The sequence below is a fragment of the Fusarium odoratissimum genome (genome assembly GCF_000260195.1).
Source record: "Fusarium odoratissimum NRRL 54006 unplaced genomic scaffold supercont1.4, whole genome shotgun sequence".
In the NCBI taxonomy this organism is placed as follows: Eukaryota; Fungi; Ascomycota; class Sordariomycetes; order Hypocreales; family Nectriaceae; genus Fusarium; species Fusarium odoratissimum.
In genome coordinates this window covers 1,101,793-1,116,517 of record NW_022158690.1, presented here as the reverse complement: position 1 = coordinate 1,116,517, position 14,725 = coordinate 1,101,793, and the positions used below count along the sequence as shown (strand labels likewise).

Here is a 14,725-nt window from a genome sequence, read left to right as displayed (position 1 = left end):
ATGGATTTCGCGGGGTTAAAGCGTTCCCCGCCATTAGCAGCTGTGCCAAATTTGACATAACCTTCTCTCTGCACTCAGGCTGGCCATTATCGCGGGTACAAAGAACCCTCCATCTGCCTAACATTGAACGACTGACACACAACCTGCTACAGCCGGGAAGTGCATGTTACTAGAGCTCTGATTTATGAGTCTTACTGATGAGGGGCCAACTATTTCAACAGCCATCCAGCTAAAATCGAATCGCTTCCTTGTTTACCGGCTTCTTCAACTTTCCTGTATGGCAGGCGTTTCTTGTTCAGGAGCTTTAGTAACGTCTTTGTAGTTCTTACTCCGAGTATGACCTATGACCCTCGGTCTGTTGTTGTAGCTGCGTCCATCGACCCGACCTCCTGGTGTGTTTGTCACCCGGTAGCAAGACACAAAGTCATCATAGGGGACTGTTGAGTGAAAGGTCAGCCAATACGTAAAATTCAGAGCATTGATTGAAGACCTACTGTAGGCGCCACAGATTCGCCGAATGCCCTTGAACGCACTTCGGCCGTGCAAAACTCGCCAGTTGTTGAAGACTAGAGAAGGTCAATGTGTGATTGTAATTTCAGCAAGGCATCTCTCCACTTACTGACGATCTTTCCGGGTTCCAACTTGAACCAATATTCATTCTCTTTGCGGCGCAAAATCTCATTCCACGCTCGAGCCGCGGCGTACCAGTTCTTAGCCTCGTAGGGATTCACAGCACCACGATCATCGTTATTCCAACGAATTCGCTTCAGATGGCCACCTTGCTCCTGCTCAATGACAGGATACACCTTGTCTGGAGAAATAGATATTCCTACGTTACCGCTTGCATGCCATGGCAGCTCGACTTGGGCAAGAGTTTTGAAAGCCCAAGGGTTCTCCTTTCTTAGAGTTACAGCAGCTTTGAAGCCATCAACAAGGAGTGACTCTCCGCCTAAGGACTCCCCTTCTTCAAGCGCTTCACCCGGAGCTGGCTCGTGTGAGAGACAGTGAAATGCTTGTAAGCCTGCAGGCTCGGTAAAATATGTAGTGTCTGTATGAGCTGGCAGAGCGAGGTTTGTGTACGCCGTATCAGCCATAGCAAGATCTGGTGTAAAGTCGTAGAAGCCGCCATAATGTGTATTTCTGATCGGACCCAGGCGCTTTAGGAGATCTTCCGTGGACTCGGGATAGACTGGTGCATCTGTGACGAAGCAGAAGCCGTGAATACGCTATGATGCGTAAGTTATTGCGCCATGGTTATAGGGTTCAAAATGTCTTACAATATTTTTCGTAAGCTCACCGATAGCTTCCCAACCGTGGTCGACAAAGAATTGGTTGTAAGGAACTGAGGGAGGATGAGTCCCAATGGATGAGTCCCACAATCGGATCATACTAAACTGTTAGAGATCTCGATATTGCAAGTAGTTTAGTGGTGATGAGCTTACTGATCCTTACCAAACTCTTTGGCGTATGCTCCTTTGAACCAGCAGTAGAGGTATGACAGAGGATGCTGGCTCTCGTGGCCGTCAGACCCTATCGCAGTAAGTATTTATCAATAGCGCCACTCATAATCAAATCGGCTCTTACAGTTAACATGGAGTTTGTCCTCTGTTTCTTTGAAATCAACTACTTTGAGATCCTCCTCTTTCAACTAAGTCGTGTGTCAGTATAGCTACATGGCCTCCAATGTGACGCAGAAGTAGTCACCCACCTGGAAAGTGTCAACATTCCTTTGCTTTGTATCCTGGTTAACACATTGGCTGCATTGGCAGTTATCTCTAGAAACCCATGAGCGTTAAGCAAGCGATTAAGCGCGGTCGTCTACTCACCGTAACCACATGTTAGGACTTCACCCCAAGGCCAAATGTCAGCGACCTCAATCTCATAAGCGCAGCTTCACTTACAAGGTACGATACTCGGTTGTACTTTTACCATCCAAGGCCTGGCGTTCCATGCGAATCTGCGATGTTTCTGTACGTTGAATAGTTGTTTTGTGGGCGGACTTTTCGATTTGCATCCCCATTTCCGATTGGGCTTCCCTTTGCCTCCTTTTGGCTTCTTGGGATAGCATGGAGCCCAGACTGTACGTTTTCTTCCCAGAGACTGCGGCGCTTAAAGGACCAGGACGGCTAAAGAGCCTGGTGCTGTGGATAATAGAGCAATTAGCATGTTTAGTAGAGTCATGAGAGTATCAAATTACCCCGGAGATCGAGCAAGTCGGCTGAACATTGCGACAGAGTTGAGAGACGGTAAATAATACTAGAGTTTTTGTTTAGAGGTCAATGACTACGATCGAACTGTCGCATAATACAGTGCTCTTCGCCATCTACCTTATGTATACCTCGGCATATAGCGACAGCCCCCGATAATCGCATCAGGATTCTCCGACAAACCGAGCTCGCGTGGAGTCGACAAAGCAAAGGGCGTTTTTGTTAATTGACATGGCACGTGCATCTTAAGCTTGAAGGTAGCGCTTGATGTGATATAAATGTTAGTTTTGGCTCTCACTAGTTACTAAGTGGCCAGGATAGTTATAAATCTAAATACGAAATATTTCACCTATTTTTAAATACTCAACGTTTGCTCTTCTGTATATGAGTTTGCACCCGAGATCCAACAGACAAGACCTTTCTGTTCCGACAACTCCACCTGTTGCTGGGATTTTAGGGCATGGATCAACGGATGGCTGAACCCTGTCGCTGCAACTTTTAACCACGGGAACTGTGTTTTCTTTCTTGGAGCTATCCATGCCCAATATGATGCATCCTATTGACAGTTATCAATTGAAAGAAGAGAACCTAAGTCACGATCAGGCTCAAGAGCCAATCCGATAATTGCTATACCGAAGCTGCTATTTCGAGTTCCCTCCTCTCAACATCGATTTAAATAAGCTACAGCACAAGCCCATTATCAGAACCCAGGGCAGTCCCGCGAGGACACACCTACAGGTACAATGATTGACTTAATTGTTTCGTTTCGTTTTGGCCGGCTGGTCGTTCACCATCCGCGGCCAAGTGGTTGTCTCAACTCCCAATAGCGCGTCCCTCAAGGAATCCTCCCCACTTGTATAAGCGCCAGACCTTGAACCTGCGTCTCTTCGATCCTTGAGGTTTCGAAACCACCGCCCTATAAAAGAGAGTCGTTTCTGGCCTCGCTTCCGAGGGTTTGGGTTGCGTCAGGGGAGAGTAACTTACAGGGGAACATCGACCAATTCTTGGGGCCTAGTCCACGCTATTTGTCGCGCCCGCGGTTAGGATGCCTTCGTGATTGGCTTCACCAGGCGATCCGCGACCCATGCTCTCGAGGCTGACTTGGTTGTTTCTTAGAACAGAACCAACAGCTCGAAAAATAGAGATGGTTCTGGTCTGTGATTCATGTAGAGTAGAACTAACCATGGGACTGGGCTGCCGGAATAGCTTGGTATGCGTCTTTCAGTTGCGTCTCTCGTTTCTTTATCATTAAGAACTTCTGCACGGCGTCTGCATATGAGGCGCTTCGCTCTCATTACTACCAGCTCTCTTTCCTTCTGGCATATCTCAACTCCAGCCTGTCGGTGATATCGCCCATCTTCCATGTAGATGTGCCATGGCTTTTACTCTCCAGCCTCACGAGGGACATCTCCTCAGGATCTTCCTTGTGCTGGTTTCGTTTCTGCTGGCTCCAGCAAGTCCAGCTGCCGTTGAACCACATGTTAGAGTCTTTGCCAAAGAAGAACCTGAAAGCCCTCGAAAGGCTCCTCCGTCCTTCTTGGACTTCCCATCACAACACCAAAGGCGAGATGGGTCATGTCCGATATCCGGAGATCATTGGTGTGGCAACGACCTTCCAGGAGATTTCTGTTGTTCCTTGCAGGCTGATTGCAAGGTCCTTGCTGCAAACACAACCGCTTTATGCTGTCCAAAGAACTCGAAAGGAGAGTGCGAGATCATTTTGCCCATAACCTGCAACATCGAGAGACAGAACCCATCAACGAACCCAGAAGCTGAGGTCAAAACACTTGCACTAGATCGGAAACTAAAACGCTGTGGCGCCATGAACGGGGCCAGGAGATGCTGTCCATTTGGATATAGTTGCAAAAACGATAAGGAATGCGTACTCGACAAAGACCAGGACGAAAGCTATGCCTTCTTGCTCCCGGTTCCTGAATATACATCAGCCACAACTTCTGCTCCAACATCCACAACTACATCCACAACTACATCCTCATCAACTTCTGATATCCTATCAGTCGAAACATCAGAAGTACCTAACAGGGTTTTCCAACCGCCCTCAGCCTCAGCTGATCCTACGACTTCTACTACGGAGTCAACCACTCCAGATGATAACGAAGAGGAGGAGAAGGGCAGCGGTATAAACCCAACAGGAGCGGTGACTGCAGGCACTGTTGCTGGCGTCTGCTGTCTGGTTGGAGTAGGCATATTTGTATGGATGAAATGGTTCAGAAAGAAGGGAGATCGAGATACTCCTGAAATGTCGTTGGCCCGGGAATCATGGGGATACTTCTCTACAAGAAGTGCGCCATCAACACTACACCTGCACCTGGCTCGTGGCCCTGATGACAAGTTCATTGTTACACCAACCACGGCCGGGTTCACACCCTCCTACCCACCGCTTGCTCCAATTGTAGATGAGAACCAAAGCCCTGTTGAGCTTCCCGCAACACCCGTATCGCTCTGTATGTGGTCAAATTTCGAAAATGCTGCCGTTGAGGAGCCAAAGTTGGCTTACATCGTTCCAGCCAAACGGCAATGACTGGTTTGAACAGGGAAGGGAAAAAAAAAGAGAAAGAAAAAAAAAACATTATGATGAACATGATATGCAAAACGATGAACGGTCTACCTTTCTTGTACATAGATAATATGTTTTTTTCACGATTTGTCTACTCCTTTTCTTTGTTCCTACCCAGCTATCTTCATGATTTGTGATTTTGGAGGTGAAAGATATGTCATCCATCGTGGGATTGTCAGTTTTGTTAGAGACTCTGGAATTTCCATTTACAAGATTACAAATATCATTAACGGATGTCTCTGTGGTGTATCTTGTGATTTCTAGCATCTTCTATACATAGTAAATTACCGTGTACTAACATTCTAAAAAGCCACGACAAGATAAGACTACGATGCAGGTACATTGTACAGTGTAAAATATGAGACAGCACTGTCTTATTGTTTTAGAATCCACTAACGCAAAGACGCAATGTTGTATCAATTTCAACACAGGCTGTTCCAACACGATCACATCTCATTGTCGCAATTGCCTCTTATTCTGCCAATTTTCTCGCCTCCTCAAGTGGCGTCTCCAATTATATATTTCTGCCGACTGCATCATTTCAACCACCATACCGATCGCTATCGCATCAATTTTCTCTGTCGCATTTTCACGCCCACGCAGCTAGGCCATGGCTTACCTTTCGATCGGCACCAATATTCTACCACTACTTTCCTGATCACGGGTCCGAGGCTAAGACACTTCGAGCTGAGCTGCGACTTCGAATTTCTAGGCGGAGGTTAATCCGACCTCCAATACAGCATGACGTCTCAACATCCTGACTTCGACGAGTTCTACGACGATCAAGTGGCAGCTCATCGACAGCTCTTTCCACAACAGAATCCTTGGGATCGCATCACCCAACCGAGTGTCCTAATCTCTTGTCTCATCGTTGTCGTCACTATTACATACAACTTATATGCTTCAACCACCACCTTTCAAGAATCAATACAGCTTTTGGGAACCAGTCTTTGGGACGGTCTTGTATTCATTGTCCCTGAGAGCCTCCTGAATGCCTTGGATACACCCGACAATTCCACTACAATCACAACCTCCGAGTCAATGTGTCTCGTCGAACGAAGCCACCATGCCGTCAAAAGCGACAAGATGCGGAGGGTCTTGGGGCTGACTCGTCCCGGCGGCGTCATGTCCTCAGTCTTTGAAGTTAGAAACCGCGCCCTCTCCATGACCGGCAGCGTTTTGGGCTTGAAGACCGAATCCGATCGTCCACCAGGTCTTGGCAATATGGACAACTCATGCTACCAGAATAGCATCCTCCAAGGACTTTCATCACTCAAACCTCTACCTGAATACCTCTCCACCTATCTTGAAGCATCGAATAAAAGTGGCGATCAAGACGTTGCGCAAACATTACGGACCCTGATCGCCGACCTGAACGACGTTTCGAATTATGGACGCACGTTATGGACTCCAAGTCTGCTCAAGTCTATGAGCACATGGACTCAACAGGATGCTCAAGAATACTACTCTAAATTATTAGACGATATCGATAAGAGTGTCGCAAAGGCTATCAAGAACGCGCAGCCTCAACATCCCGGTCTGGCCTTTAAGATTGATAAAGACGACGCTGCTGTAAGTGAGCATAGCGACGATAGTGGCTATCAAAGCATAATAACTGCACCCGAGATCAAGTCGGGTCACAATCCGTTGGAGGGTATGCTCGCACAAAGAGTGGCCTGTGTTCGGTGTGAACATTCCGAGGGGTTATCCATGATACCTTTCACATGCTTGACACTGAGTCTTGGTTTGAACAAGAATCAGCATGACCTGTATGAAAGGCTGGACGCTTACAGCAAAGTGGAAGCGATCGAGAACGTCGAGTGTGCCAAGTGTACCCTTCTGAAGCATGAAGACCTTTTGTCTAAGTTGGTAGACAGGATGCGACACAACGGGACGCCAGACGAGCAGCTCCAAAAAGCTCTGCACCGACTTGAGGCAGTGAAGCTAGCTTTGGAAGAAGATGATTTTGAGGAAAAAACTCTGACGGAAAAGTGCAGCATTCCGGCTAATAACAAAGTCAGCTCTACGAAGACCAAGCAGATTGTGATTTCTCGAGCGCCAAAAAGCTTGGCAATCCACATGCAACGATCGGTGTTTGATCCTTCTACTTTCAACATGATGAAGAACTCGGCTCCAGTCAACTTTCCCATGACACTGGATCTTGGCCCGTGGTGTTTGGGTAGTGCCCCCAATTCCTCAACCCAGGCATCGAGTGCAGAGGAGAAATGGGACGGGGACCCTCGAGAATCAATGATAGCTGGCGACCAAGGCTCATCCAAATTTACGGGACCTATCTATGAGCTTCGAGCAGTGGTGACACACTATGGGCGGCACGAGAACGGGCACTACATCTGTTATCGCAGATATCCACGACATAGCCCGCCTGTCAAAACAGTTGACGATGAGGAACCTGATAGCAAGGTGGATATTCAGCCTGAGCTCGAATCAAAGAATCAAGAGAACGACATCGATGAACCTGAGATGGACTGGTGGAGGCTGAGCGATCACAACGTCTCAAAGGTTAGCGAGGATGTAGTGCTTAGCCTTTCCCCCGGCGTCTTTATGCTCTTTTACGACTGTGTGGACTCTACGATGGCTATGAACAATCAAGACGAAAGTATGCAAGATGCCAATGAGGTTGCAGATCTTGGTGCCGCAACCGGGCTGGCCAGTGCAACGGACAACACGGCTCAAATAACCCAGGGGCACGAAACTCAAACGTCCAATGGCAAGCCAGAGGGGGCATCGAATTTGGAAGAAGACGCCACGTCATGCATCGCAAATGATCAGGCTGCCGTTGAAACGACAACGCGCGGCTCTAATCTGATCACCAATACAGCTCCATTGGTTCATGTTGCGCCATAATGCATTGTAAAGCTGAAGGATGGAATTTGGAAAGGAAGAGGCGGTGCATGAGTAGACAAGGCTTCAAGTCTCGGCGCGCAACAAGCGAAGAGCAGACACGCTTGGTGTCATTTATGGGTTTTATTCAAAAGCATAGCGATGGCGTTGAAGAACCAGTTAACAATGGTTGGCATACCTGTTTATTGTAAGAAGGGTCTGGGATAGAGAGAGAAAGCGGTTCAAAGGGCATGTTGTATTGAAGTTAGTTAGGTTATTATAAGGGTTGATACCAATGGTGGTACTCTGTGCACAGGATTATAATGCATAGACAGGTTTCTCGGCGCAGCAAACCGATCGTTGTCACAAGCCAGAATTGAATTGTTAACCGAAATTGTTGTTTCTCGCTTGGATGAATGGGTTAATATGTTTCAGTGAAGGAAAGGCCAAAAAAAGTTATAAATATGGTGCCGGCACTGAAGGGCCGAGAATAGAGAGTCGAGAAGCGGTTTGGCCCACTTCAGTGGGAACGGACCCGACGGAGTGCCGAAACAATAACGGCAGGACGCCGAGGGAAAATGCGTAGTGGTATTCTGTAGTGTCAGTTGGTTGATCAACCTCCTGAAGAAGCGGGATAAACTTCACTCCGCGGTTATATCGGCAACTAGTAAGGAGGGCGTCTAAGTTGATGGTGAGTTTCTGAATATCTGCTAAATGTGTCATGTTGAGGAAAATACTAGTTAGAGACAATATGAGATGTCATCGATATGCAAGTCCCTTGGCATAATTCCTCAGATGCAATGAACATCGCAATTCTGGAGGAATTCAACAGCTCGTATAACTGTTAGTGGCCCCATCAGATTAGAGCCAGTTCAACTTTCGAGGACCTGGTCTGTGAGGTGCTACGTACTCGGCCAAGACCGATCAAAGGGAGAATTGACAGCTGCCATGTGCTTTCTGTTCATCCTGCTCTCACAGTCCCACAGTCCAGAGGACCAAACAAGTTAGGTGGTTACAGATGAAATCTAGAACAAGGAGGGTCTCCTCGTATAAACAGCTCGCAATTATGCCAAGCTTCCTGTGCCAACCAGGGGACAACGCTTAGCTGTGTCAAGGCATCAGCCTGATTGGTCAATCCGTAAACAGAAACCCCCGGGATAGGGTCTCTGACATCCATGCCCCCTAGGTGCTGATCCGCATGGGCTTGCCTTGCCGTCTAGCCAGCTTTTGCCTTGTGGGACGATTTGCCCTGCGCCCCTTTGCACTGGAAAAGCTTCGCCTGTGATGATAGGTTTGAGCGTAACTTGCTTGGCAGGTACGAGGAGTAAGACGAACGACGGGGAATTCTTTCACGAGGGTCTGTTGACGTATTAGTTCCGCTCTTTGACCCAGTTGTTGGTTGGAACTCGGCGTCTTTGTCTGAAGAGCAGGGCGTTAAGTCGTAGGATTTGTTCGTTTGGGAGCCGATGTTGGGTTGTCTATGTCAGAGATCGGCAACATTGAGCCGACGTTTGGCTAGGGGCAGGCCCATTTCGAGGCTGAGCGCGATGAGAAAACGTACATCCTTGACTGCGATTGTATCGTGTTTTGTTAATAAGTACGATGAACCCACGTGTGTGGTGCCTTGTCGAAATTTTGAAGGTTATCTCCTACTTTTGTCTCTGCTTCTGTTTCTTTGTTTTTTTGCAATAAATCTAAAAGCAAATAATTCTGAGAACAAAGAACGACGTATATGAAGCTTCCTGCTTTCATACACAGATCGATCACATCACTAATAAAGGCAGTCGCAACTAACAAGCTCGCATCAGATCAGCTTCCGCTTGCACCAACAGGAAGTTGCTCGACCAGCCACTTTCCCAAACCGTGCTATTCGACTTGTCTTGTGAGACCTCCTCATCATCGAACTCTCTCTTTCCAGCCTCTTAAGACACCGAATTTCTTTTTCTTTACTTTCGGTCCCTTTTCTTCTCCTCTCTCTTTTTGGATTCTCGACCTTTTTTCTCCCTGCTCTCCCTGCTCTCCCTTGGATAATACGTCACTCGAAGAGGAGAGTTTGGGTCTAGCTCCAGGTGGCTTTACACTATTTACGCGCTGTATCGTGTCTCCGACGACAGTCAGCAAGGCATCGATCACTTCTTACTCCTCCCAAACTCGAGAAACGAAATCGAAGCATTGTTAACTTTTAAACTGAGACACTCGAAACAATGGCGGGATCAAATGATCTGGAGGCCAACAACAGGATGTCGCGTGGGTCTGAGGCTGTCGACAATGGATTCTCAGAAAAGCCTCTAAACCAGGGAACAGGTTCGAGAATACACGCGTCCGTCTACATAATGTATGTGAACTCTAGATGTGGATAAGTTCTATATGTGCGGGGATGTCTAACATGATGTTTGAACAGAACATGGATTTTCTTTTCCAACACCACGATTCTCTTCAACAAGTGGCTAATTGACACTGCTGGATTCCGTAAGTTTCCTGCTATCGATCAAGTCGTCAAAATTGAATTCGTTTGCTAACTTACCCTTATAGGATATCGTGAGTATTCTACTTGTTCATGCATAGTGCATCATGACGTGAAACTAACAAGCTACCAGCTATCATCCTCACAACATGGCATCTTGTTTTTGCAACAATAGCAACGCAACTGCTTGCTCGCACTACTACTCTTCTCGATTCACGCCATTCACTCCCAATCACTCGACGACTCTACATACGGACCATTCTCCCTATCGGCGTCCTCTACTCCGCCTCACTCGTCTTTTCCAACATCGTGTACCTCTACCTGTCTGTTGCTTTTATTCAGATGCTCAAATCTACCGGCCCTGTCTGCACTCTCGTGGCTTCGTGGGTGTGGGGTGTTGCTCAGCCGGATAGTAAGACATTTGGCAACATCATGCTCATTGTTGCTGGTGTCGCCATTTCCAGTTTTGGAGAGATCGAGTTCTCCTGGTGGGGTTTTATCTTTCAGATGTGTGGCACCATTGCCGAAGCCGTGCGTGTTGTCATGATTCAGGTCATGCTCAGTGCCGAGGGTCTCCGTATGGATCCTCTTGTCGGCCTCTACTATTACGCACCTGTTTGTACCCTTATGAACATGGTCGTTGTCTTGTTCAGTGAAGGCCCCCGATTTAAGTGGGAAGATGCAGCTCAAGCCGGTTATGGCGTACTGCTTGCCAATGCTTGCCTTGCATTCTTCTTGAATGTCATCAGTGTCTTCCTTGTAAGCCAGAATCCAATCCCCCGCGATTCACTTTCACTGCTAACTCCTGTTCAGATCGGTAAAACATCAGGACTTGTCATGACTCTGAGTGGCATTCTTAAGAGCATCCTTCTCGTGGCTGCTTCTGTTGTGCTTTGGGGTACTCACATCTCCCTTACACAAACACTGGGATACGCCGTTGCCCTTATGGGTCTTGTTCTATATTCGATCGGTTACGAACAACTCCTCAACATGTGGGAAGAAGCGGTTGCATGGGGTACCGGTACCCTAAATCGAGAGGGCGAGATGTCTCCTACTTTACGCAAAGCCATCATGATTGGATGTTTGGGTTTCATCACCGTGATAATTGCTGGCGCGTTATGGCATTATCACGGGCTATCTAGCGAGCATGTAACTCGGGTGACCTCGTCCTGGTTTGCCCATTGATGACGATTTCACTTAGGCACTATATATAGACTTTTAATAATGATCAAACGTTTCAATGAACTTATGTATCCCATCTGTCGTAGAGCTGTGATGCTAAACTGGTCGAAGAGCCCTGCTATGATGGTATCAATTCATGCTTAAAGGGGTATCTTATTAAACCACCTAACCCATGGCAAACGAACTTCCAGCTATATGGCTAGACCTCCAATACTCCTGAAAACTGCCAAAAGTGTAATTGTTATGAGGTGAAAACCAACTCATTATCAACGGCGGCTTCTACTTCCCCGCCTTTCTCGTCGAGGAGATAGACTACGCTCTCGCCTGTTCCTCCTATCCCTCGATCGTTCTCTTTCACGATCCCTTTCACGATCACGTCGATCCGTATCGCGATCTCTGTCCCTGTCTCTTCGGTCTCGGTCCCTATCACGATCTCTGTCCCTATCTCGCTCGCGATAGCTATCTCCACCCCTCAGCTTATCACGATCACCTCTATCTCTGTCTCTGTCTCTTTCTCTTTCCCGGTCTCGATCTTTTGTTGCATCACGTTGTCGGCTGCGGCTCCTGGAACGACTTCTCCTCCGCTCCTCACGACCTCCAGGCGTGTATCTGTCAATATCGTCCTGAATCCGGCGGCGGCGTATGTCAGGAGATATTTCACCACTGCTTTTTTTATCGTCGAGTCCAGGGATTGGGAGGCCTTTATTCCTGGCGTCCTTCTGAGCCGCCAGATAAGCCTTGGCTTCTTTTTCCCGCTTTCTGACTTCTTCCATCTTCCACTCCTCAAGGCCATCCTGAGCTTTGCTGGAGCTCGGTCGTGCGGCGGTGGCGGTGGCTCGTGAGGGAGAGCGACTACGACGCTCATTTGGTTTTTCCTTTTCCCGTTCTTTCTCGGGGGCCGCTTTTTCCTGTTCCTTCTCGCGAGGCTTTGCTTGATCACGGTCGTTACCAGGCCTTTCTCGGCTTCTGCGTCTCAGAGGAGATCTCTCGCGGCCGCGCTCTCGGTCACGAGGTCGGTCTCTGTCTCGTTCACGGTCTCTTTCTCGAGGATCATAATGATCAGCTCCACCAAGGCGAGTGTCGTGAGACCTGCTCTGATCACGTCGAGTACGGGAACGGCTCCTATCCCGTCTATCAGAGCGCAGTCGTGAGCGGTCCCTTCTGTCTCTGCTTCGATCTCGGCGCTCGGGTCTAGGTCTAGATTGGCTTCTCTCTCTTCGCTCGACCACTCTAGGTCGAGAACGGCTACGATCACGCCTTCGGGATCTGCTTCGCTCGTAGTGGTCATACTTGGGTCGTGATCGGCTTCTAACAGCACGGTCCTCTCTGCCAGTTCGTGAACGAGTCCTCTCCCTTCTAGCTCGAGACCGGCTTCTGTCACGTCTGTCCCGAACACGCGAACCACTGATGCCTCTGCGTGGGGAGTTTGAGCGTCTATCGCGACGAGAATCTCGTTCCCTTAAGCGATCACGTTCTCTATCTCTCTCGCGATCCCCATCGCGGTCGACGATCCGAGAAGCACTACGACTCGGCTCTCGATCGTCCGCGTCAGGTCTCTTGGCCTGTGCAGGTGTTCCAGGGCCATCCCGTTCAGCTCCGAGCCCTGCATCGCTGGTTTTGCGGCCCTCTGCAATCGACGAACGTTCTCGCCTGATCGGGTTGATAGCCGAAACGGGCCCCGTTTTGCGTGGCGGCGGTGCGAGGGAAGAATCAATCTCCAACTCTTGCTTTTGGGCTGGCTTGGAGCTTTCGCGGAGCAGATCGGCCAGAGCCTCTTGCTCCAGTCGGTCGTGTTCTTCTTTGGAGAGCTTCTCTTTCAGCTCTGTAGAGACCGCTGGTTTCTCCTTGTGGCGATCATCCCTATGTCGGTCATGATCACGATGACGATCCCGGTCGCGATCTCGGTCTCGGTCCCTATCCCGATCGCGGTCCCTGTCCCTGTCCCTGTCCCTGTCTCTATCTCTATCCCTTGTGTCACGGTCTCGGTCCCTATCACGCTCGCGCTCTTTGTGTCGCTTTTCTCTTTCAATATCTCGGAGTCTTTCACGTTCCTCGCGCTCTTGTTCGCGCTTTCGACGACGCTCATCTCTTTCTTCCTGGCGTTTGATTTCAGCTTTCTCTCGCTCTCGCTCTTCCTTCTTTCGTTCCTCTTTGAGGATCCTCCGTTTCTCCTCCTCGATTGCAGCCTCTTTTTGTCGCAGTTCTTCCCGAACTTTTTCACGCTCCGCACGTCGAGCCTCAGTCTCAGCCTCATATTCTTCGTCTGTTTTGGCGCCTCGAAGCTTTTCTGCCTCAGCTGCTTCCTCGCCGACTTCGGCCCGGCGTGTTTCGCGGATTCGCTCCTCTATGGCGCCCACATCGATCAGCTGGCTAATGACATCTTCAGCTTTGTGATAAACCCCAGATCTCTCTAGAGCGCCATCGATTAGAGCTGCAGCCTTTCTCCGGTCAAGTGTGAGAAGCTGCTGTGGGTTGCGCTCAATTTCCTGCTCGGCCACCTCGAGAATCGATTTTGTGACCTGCGCCTCGTAATCCTAATTATGCATTAGTATGGCATTGCGCATGTGTTCCTATCTCATCATACGCTGGCTTCAAACTTGTCCCAAACTTGTTTTCGAATAGAATCGTAGGCTCCCTCCTTCTTGAAGCTATGGGCAAGCGATTCTATTGCTGCTCTTGTCGCGGAAGGTAGAGGAAGATCTGAGGCCTTGAATTTGCGCGGTTCAGGAGCAGGCGCTTTTTCGCCATTCAACGGTGGTTGTTCGACACCTGATTGCGCCATGATGTTGGTGGTATCTGCTGAGGCGCAAGATATTGAAAAGGAGATGTGACAGCGCGCGTCGTGCGAGCGCGGAGATGAATCTTGAAGATCAGCGCATAGCGCAATTTGCCAATCAAGTATTGATGAGCCTTAAAGCTAAAGGGGGGGGCAATCTTCGAGAACAAAGAATTAAGTTGACATAAGTAAAGGCAAATAGAGAAAGGGTTCTTTGAGCGACGTGACATACAAAACGCCAGATCACGTGGGGCTTTAATGTTAAATGCCACGACTGGTGAGTTACCCTACACTGGAACGGCCCTGGAGATGGCCATGAATTAATGCGAGCAAATATGTTTTTTTAGTTTTACTCTCTGCTAGATATTAGTAAGAATTTTTTATTCCCATATGCTCAGTGTTCGTCTTGTCGTCTTTGTGGATGGTAATGCAGTTCTTTGACGACTGGAAATGGAGACCTAACGTATCACATCTTCCTATGAAACCAAGTCTCCAGCCTGCTGTAACACTTGACTGAGGATATTTCGGTAAACGAAGACCATGGGAATCAGGGACCAGTGCTAGAAAGAAAAGCCTCTTGTTGAACTGATACAAAGAACTTTATTTCAATATTTGGTACCCATAAAGAGCCTCGCCCCAAAGAAGAGACACCATCGACAAACAACACAAGTCACAAA

The 14,725-nt window shown here is 48.5% G+C and overlaps 5 protein-coding genes across 11 annotated transcripts; 3 read left to right on the top strand and 2 right to left on the bottom strand.

Moving 5' to 3' along the window:
* Positions 1-264: 264 nt before the first annotated feature.
* On the bottom strand, positions 265-2,226 carry FOIG_03540 (uncharacterized protein; the record flags this gene model as incomplete). The annotated part of the gene is made up of 10 exons (XM_031201450.1): positions 265-437; positions 495-566; positions 620-1,226; positions 1,278-1,389; positions 1,443-1,530; positions 1,585-1,648; positions 1,709-1,775; positions 1,827-1,844; positions 1,902-2,141; positions 2,198-2,226. 10 exons carry the CDS (start codon positions 2,224-2,226, stop codon positions 265-267), a joined length of 1,470 nt encoding a protein of 489 aa, XP_031068974.1.
* Positions 2,227-2,529: 303 nt separating this feature from the next.
* On the top strand, positions 2,530-4,900 carry FOIG_03539 (uncharacterized protein). The gene has a single exon (XM_031201449.1). The coding sequence runs from the start codon at positions 3,583-3,585 to the stop codon at positions 4,747-4,749; it is 1,167 nt and encodes a 388-aa protein (XP_031068973.1). The 5' UTR covers positions 2,530-3,582; the 3' UTR covers positions 4,750-4,900.
* Positions 4,901-5,200: 300 nt separating this feature from the next.
* FOIG_03538 (uncharacterized protein) lies at positions 5,201-8,492 on the top strand. Its single transcript, XM_031201448.1, has one exon. It carries the CDS (start codon positions 5,527-5,529, stop codon positions 7,648-7,650), a length of 2,124 nt encoding a protein of 707 aa, XP_031068972.1. The 5' UTR covers positions 5,201-5,526; the 3' UTR covers positions 7,651-8,492.
* Positions 8,493-8,880: 388 nt separating this feature from the next.
* On the top strand, positions 8,881-14,230 carry FOIG_03537 (uncharacterized protein). 7 transcript variants are annotated; one of them, XM_031201443.1, is made up of 6 exons: positions 8,881-9,873; positions 9,931-9,961; positions 10,028-10,095; positions 10,159-10,164; positions 10,224-10,849; positions 10,904-11,335. In XM_031201443.1, exons 1-6 carry the CDS (start codon positions 9,831-9,833, stop codon positions 11,273-11,275), a joined length of 1,146 nt encoding a protein of 381 aa, XP_031068967.1. In that variant the 5' UTR covers positions 8,881-9,830; the 3' UTR covers positions 11,276-11,335. The 7 variants fall into 7 exon arrangements, with proteins under 7 accessions (XP_031068967.1, XP_031068966.1, XP_031068971.1 ...); XM_031201442.1 differs by having other exon boundaries at positions 8,881-9,961; positions 10,904-14,230; XM_031201441.1 differs by having other exon boundaries at positions 8,961-9,961; positions 10,224-14,230.
* On the bottom strand, positions 8,987-14,266 carry FOIG_03536 (uncharacterized protein). Its single transcript, XM_031201440.1, has 2 exons — positions 13,857-14,266; positions 8,987-13,806 (listed from the first exon to the last, which is right to left on the bottom strand). Exons 1-2 carry the CDS (start codon positions 14,052-14,054, stop codon positions 11,539-11,541), a joined length of 2,466 nt encoding a protein of 821 aa, XP_031068964.1. The 5' UTR covers positions 14,055-14,266; the 3' UTR covers positions 8,987-11,538.
* Positions 14,267-14,725: the final 459 nt, after the last annotated feature.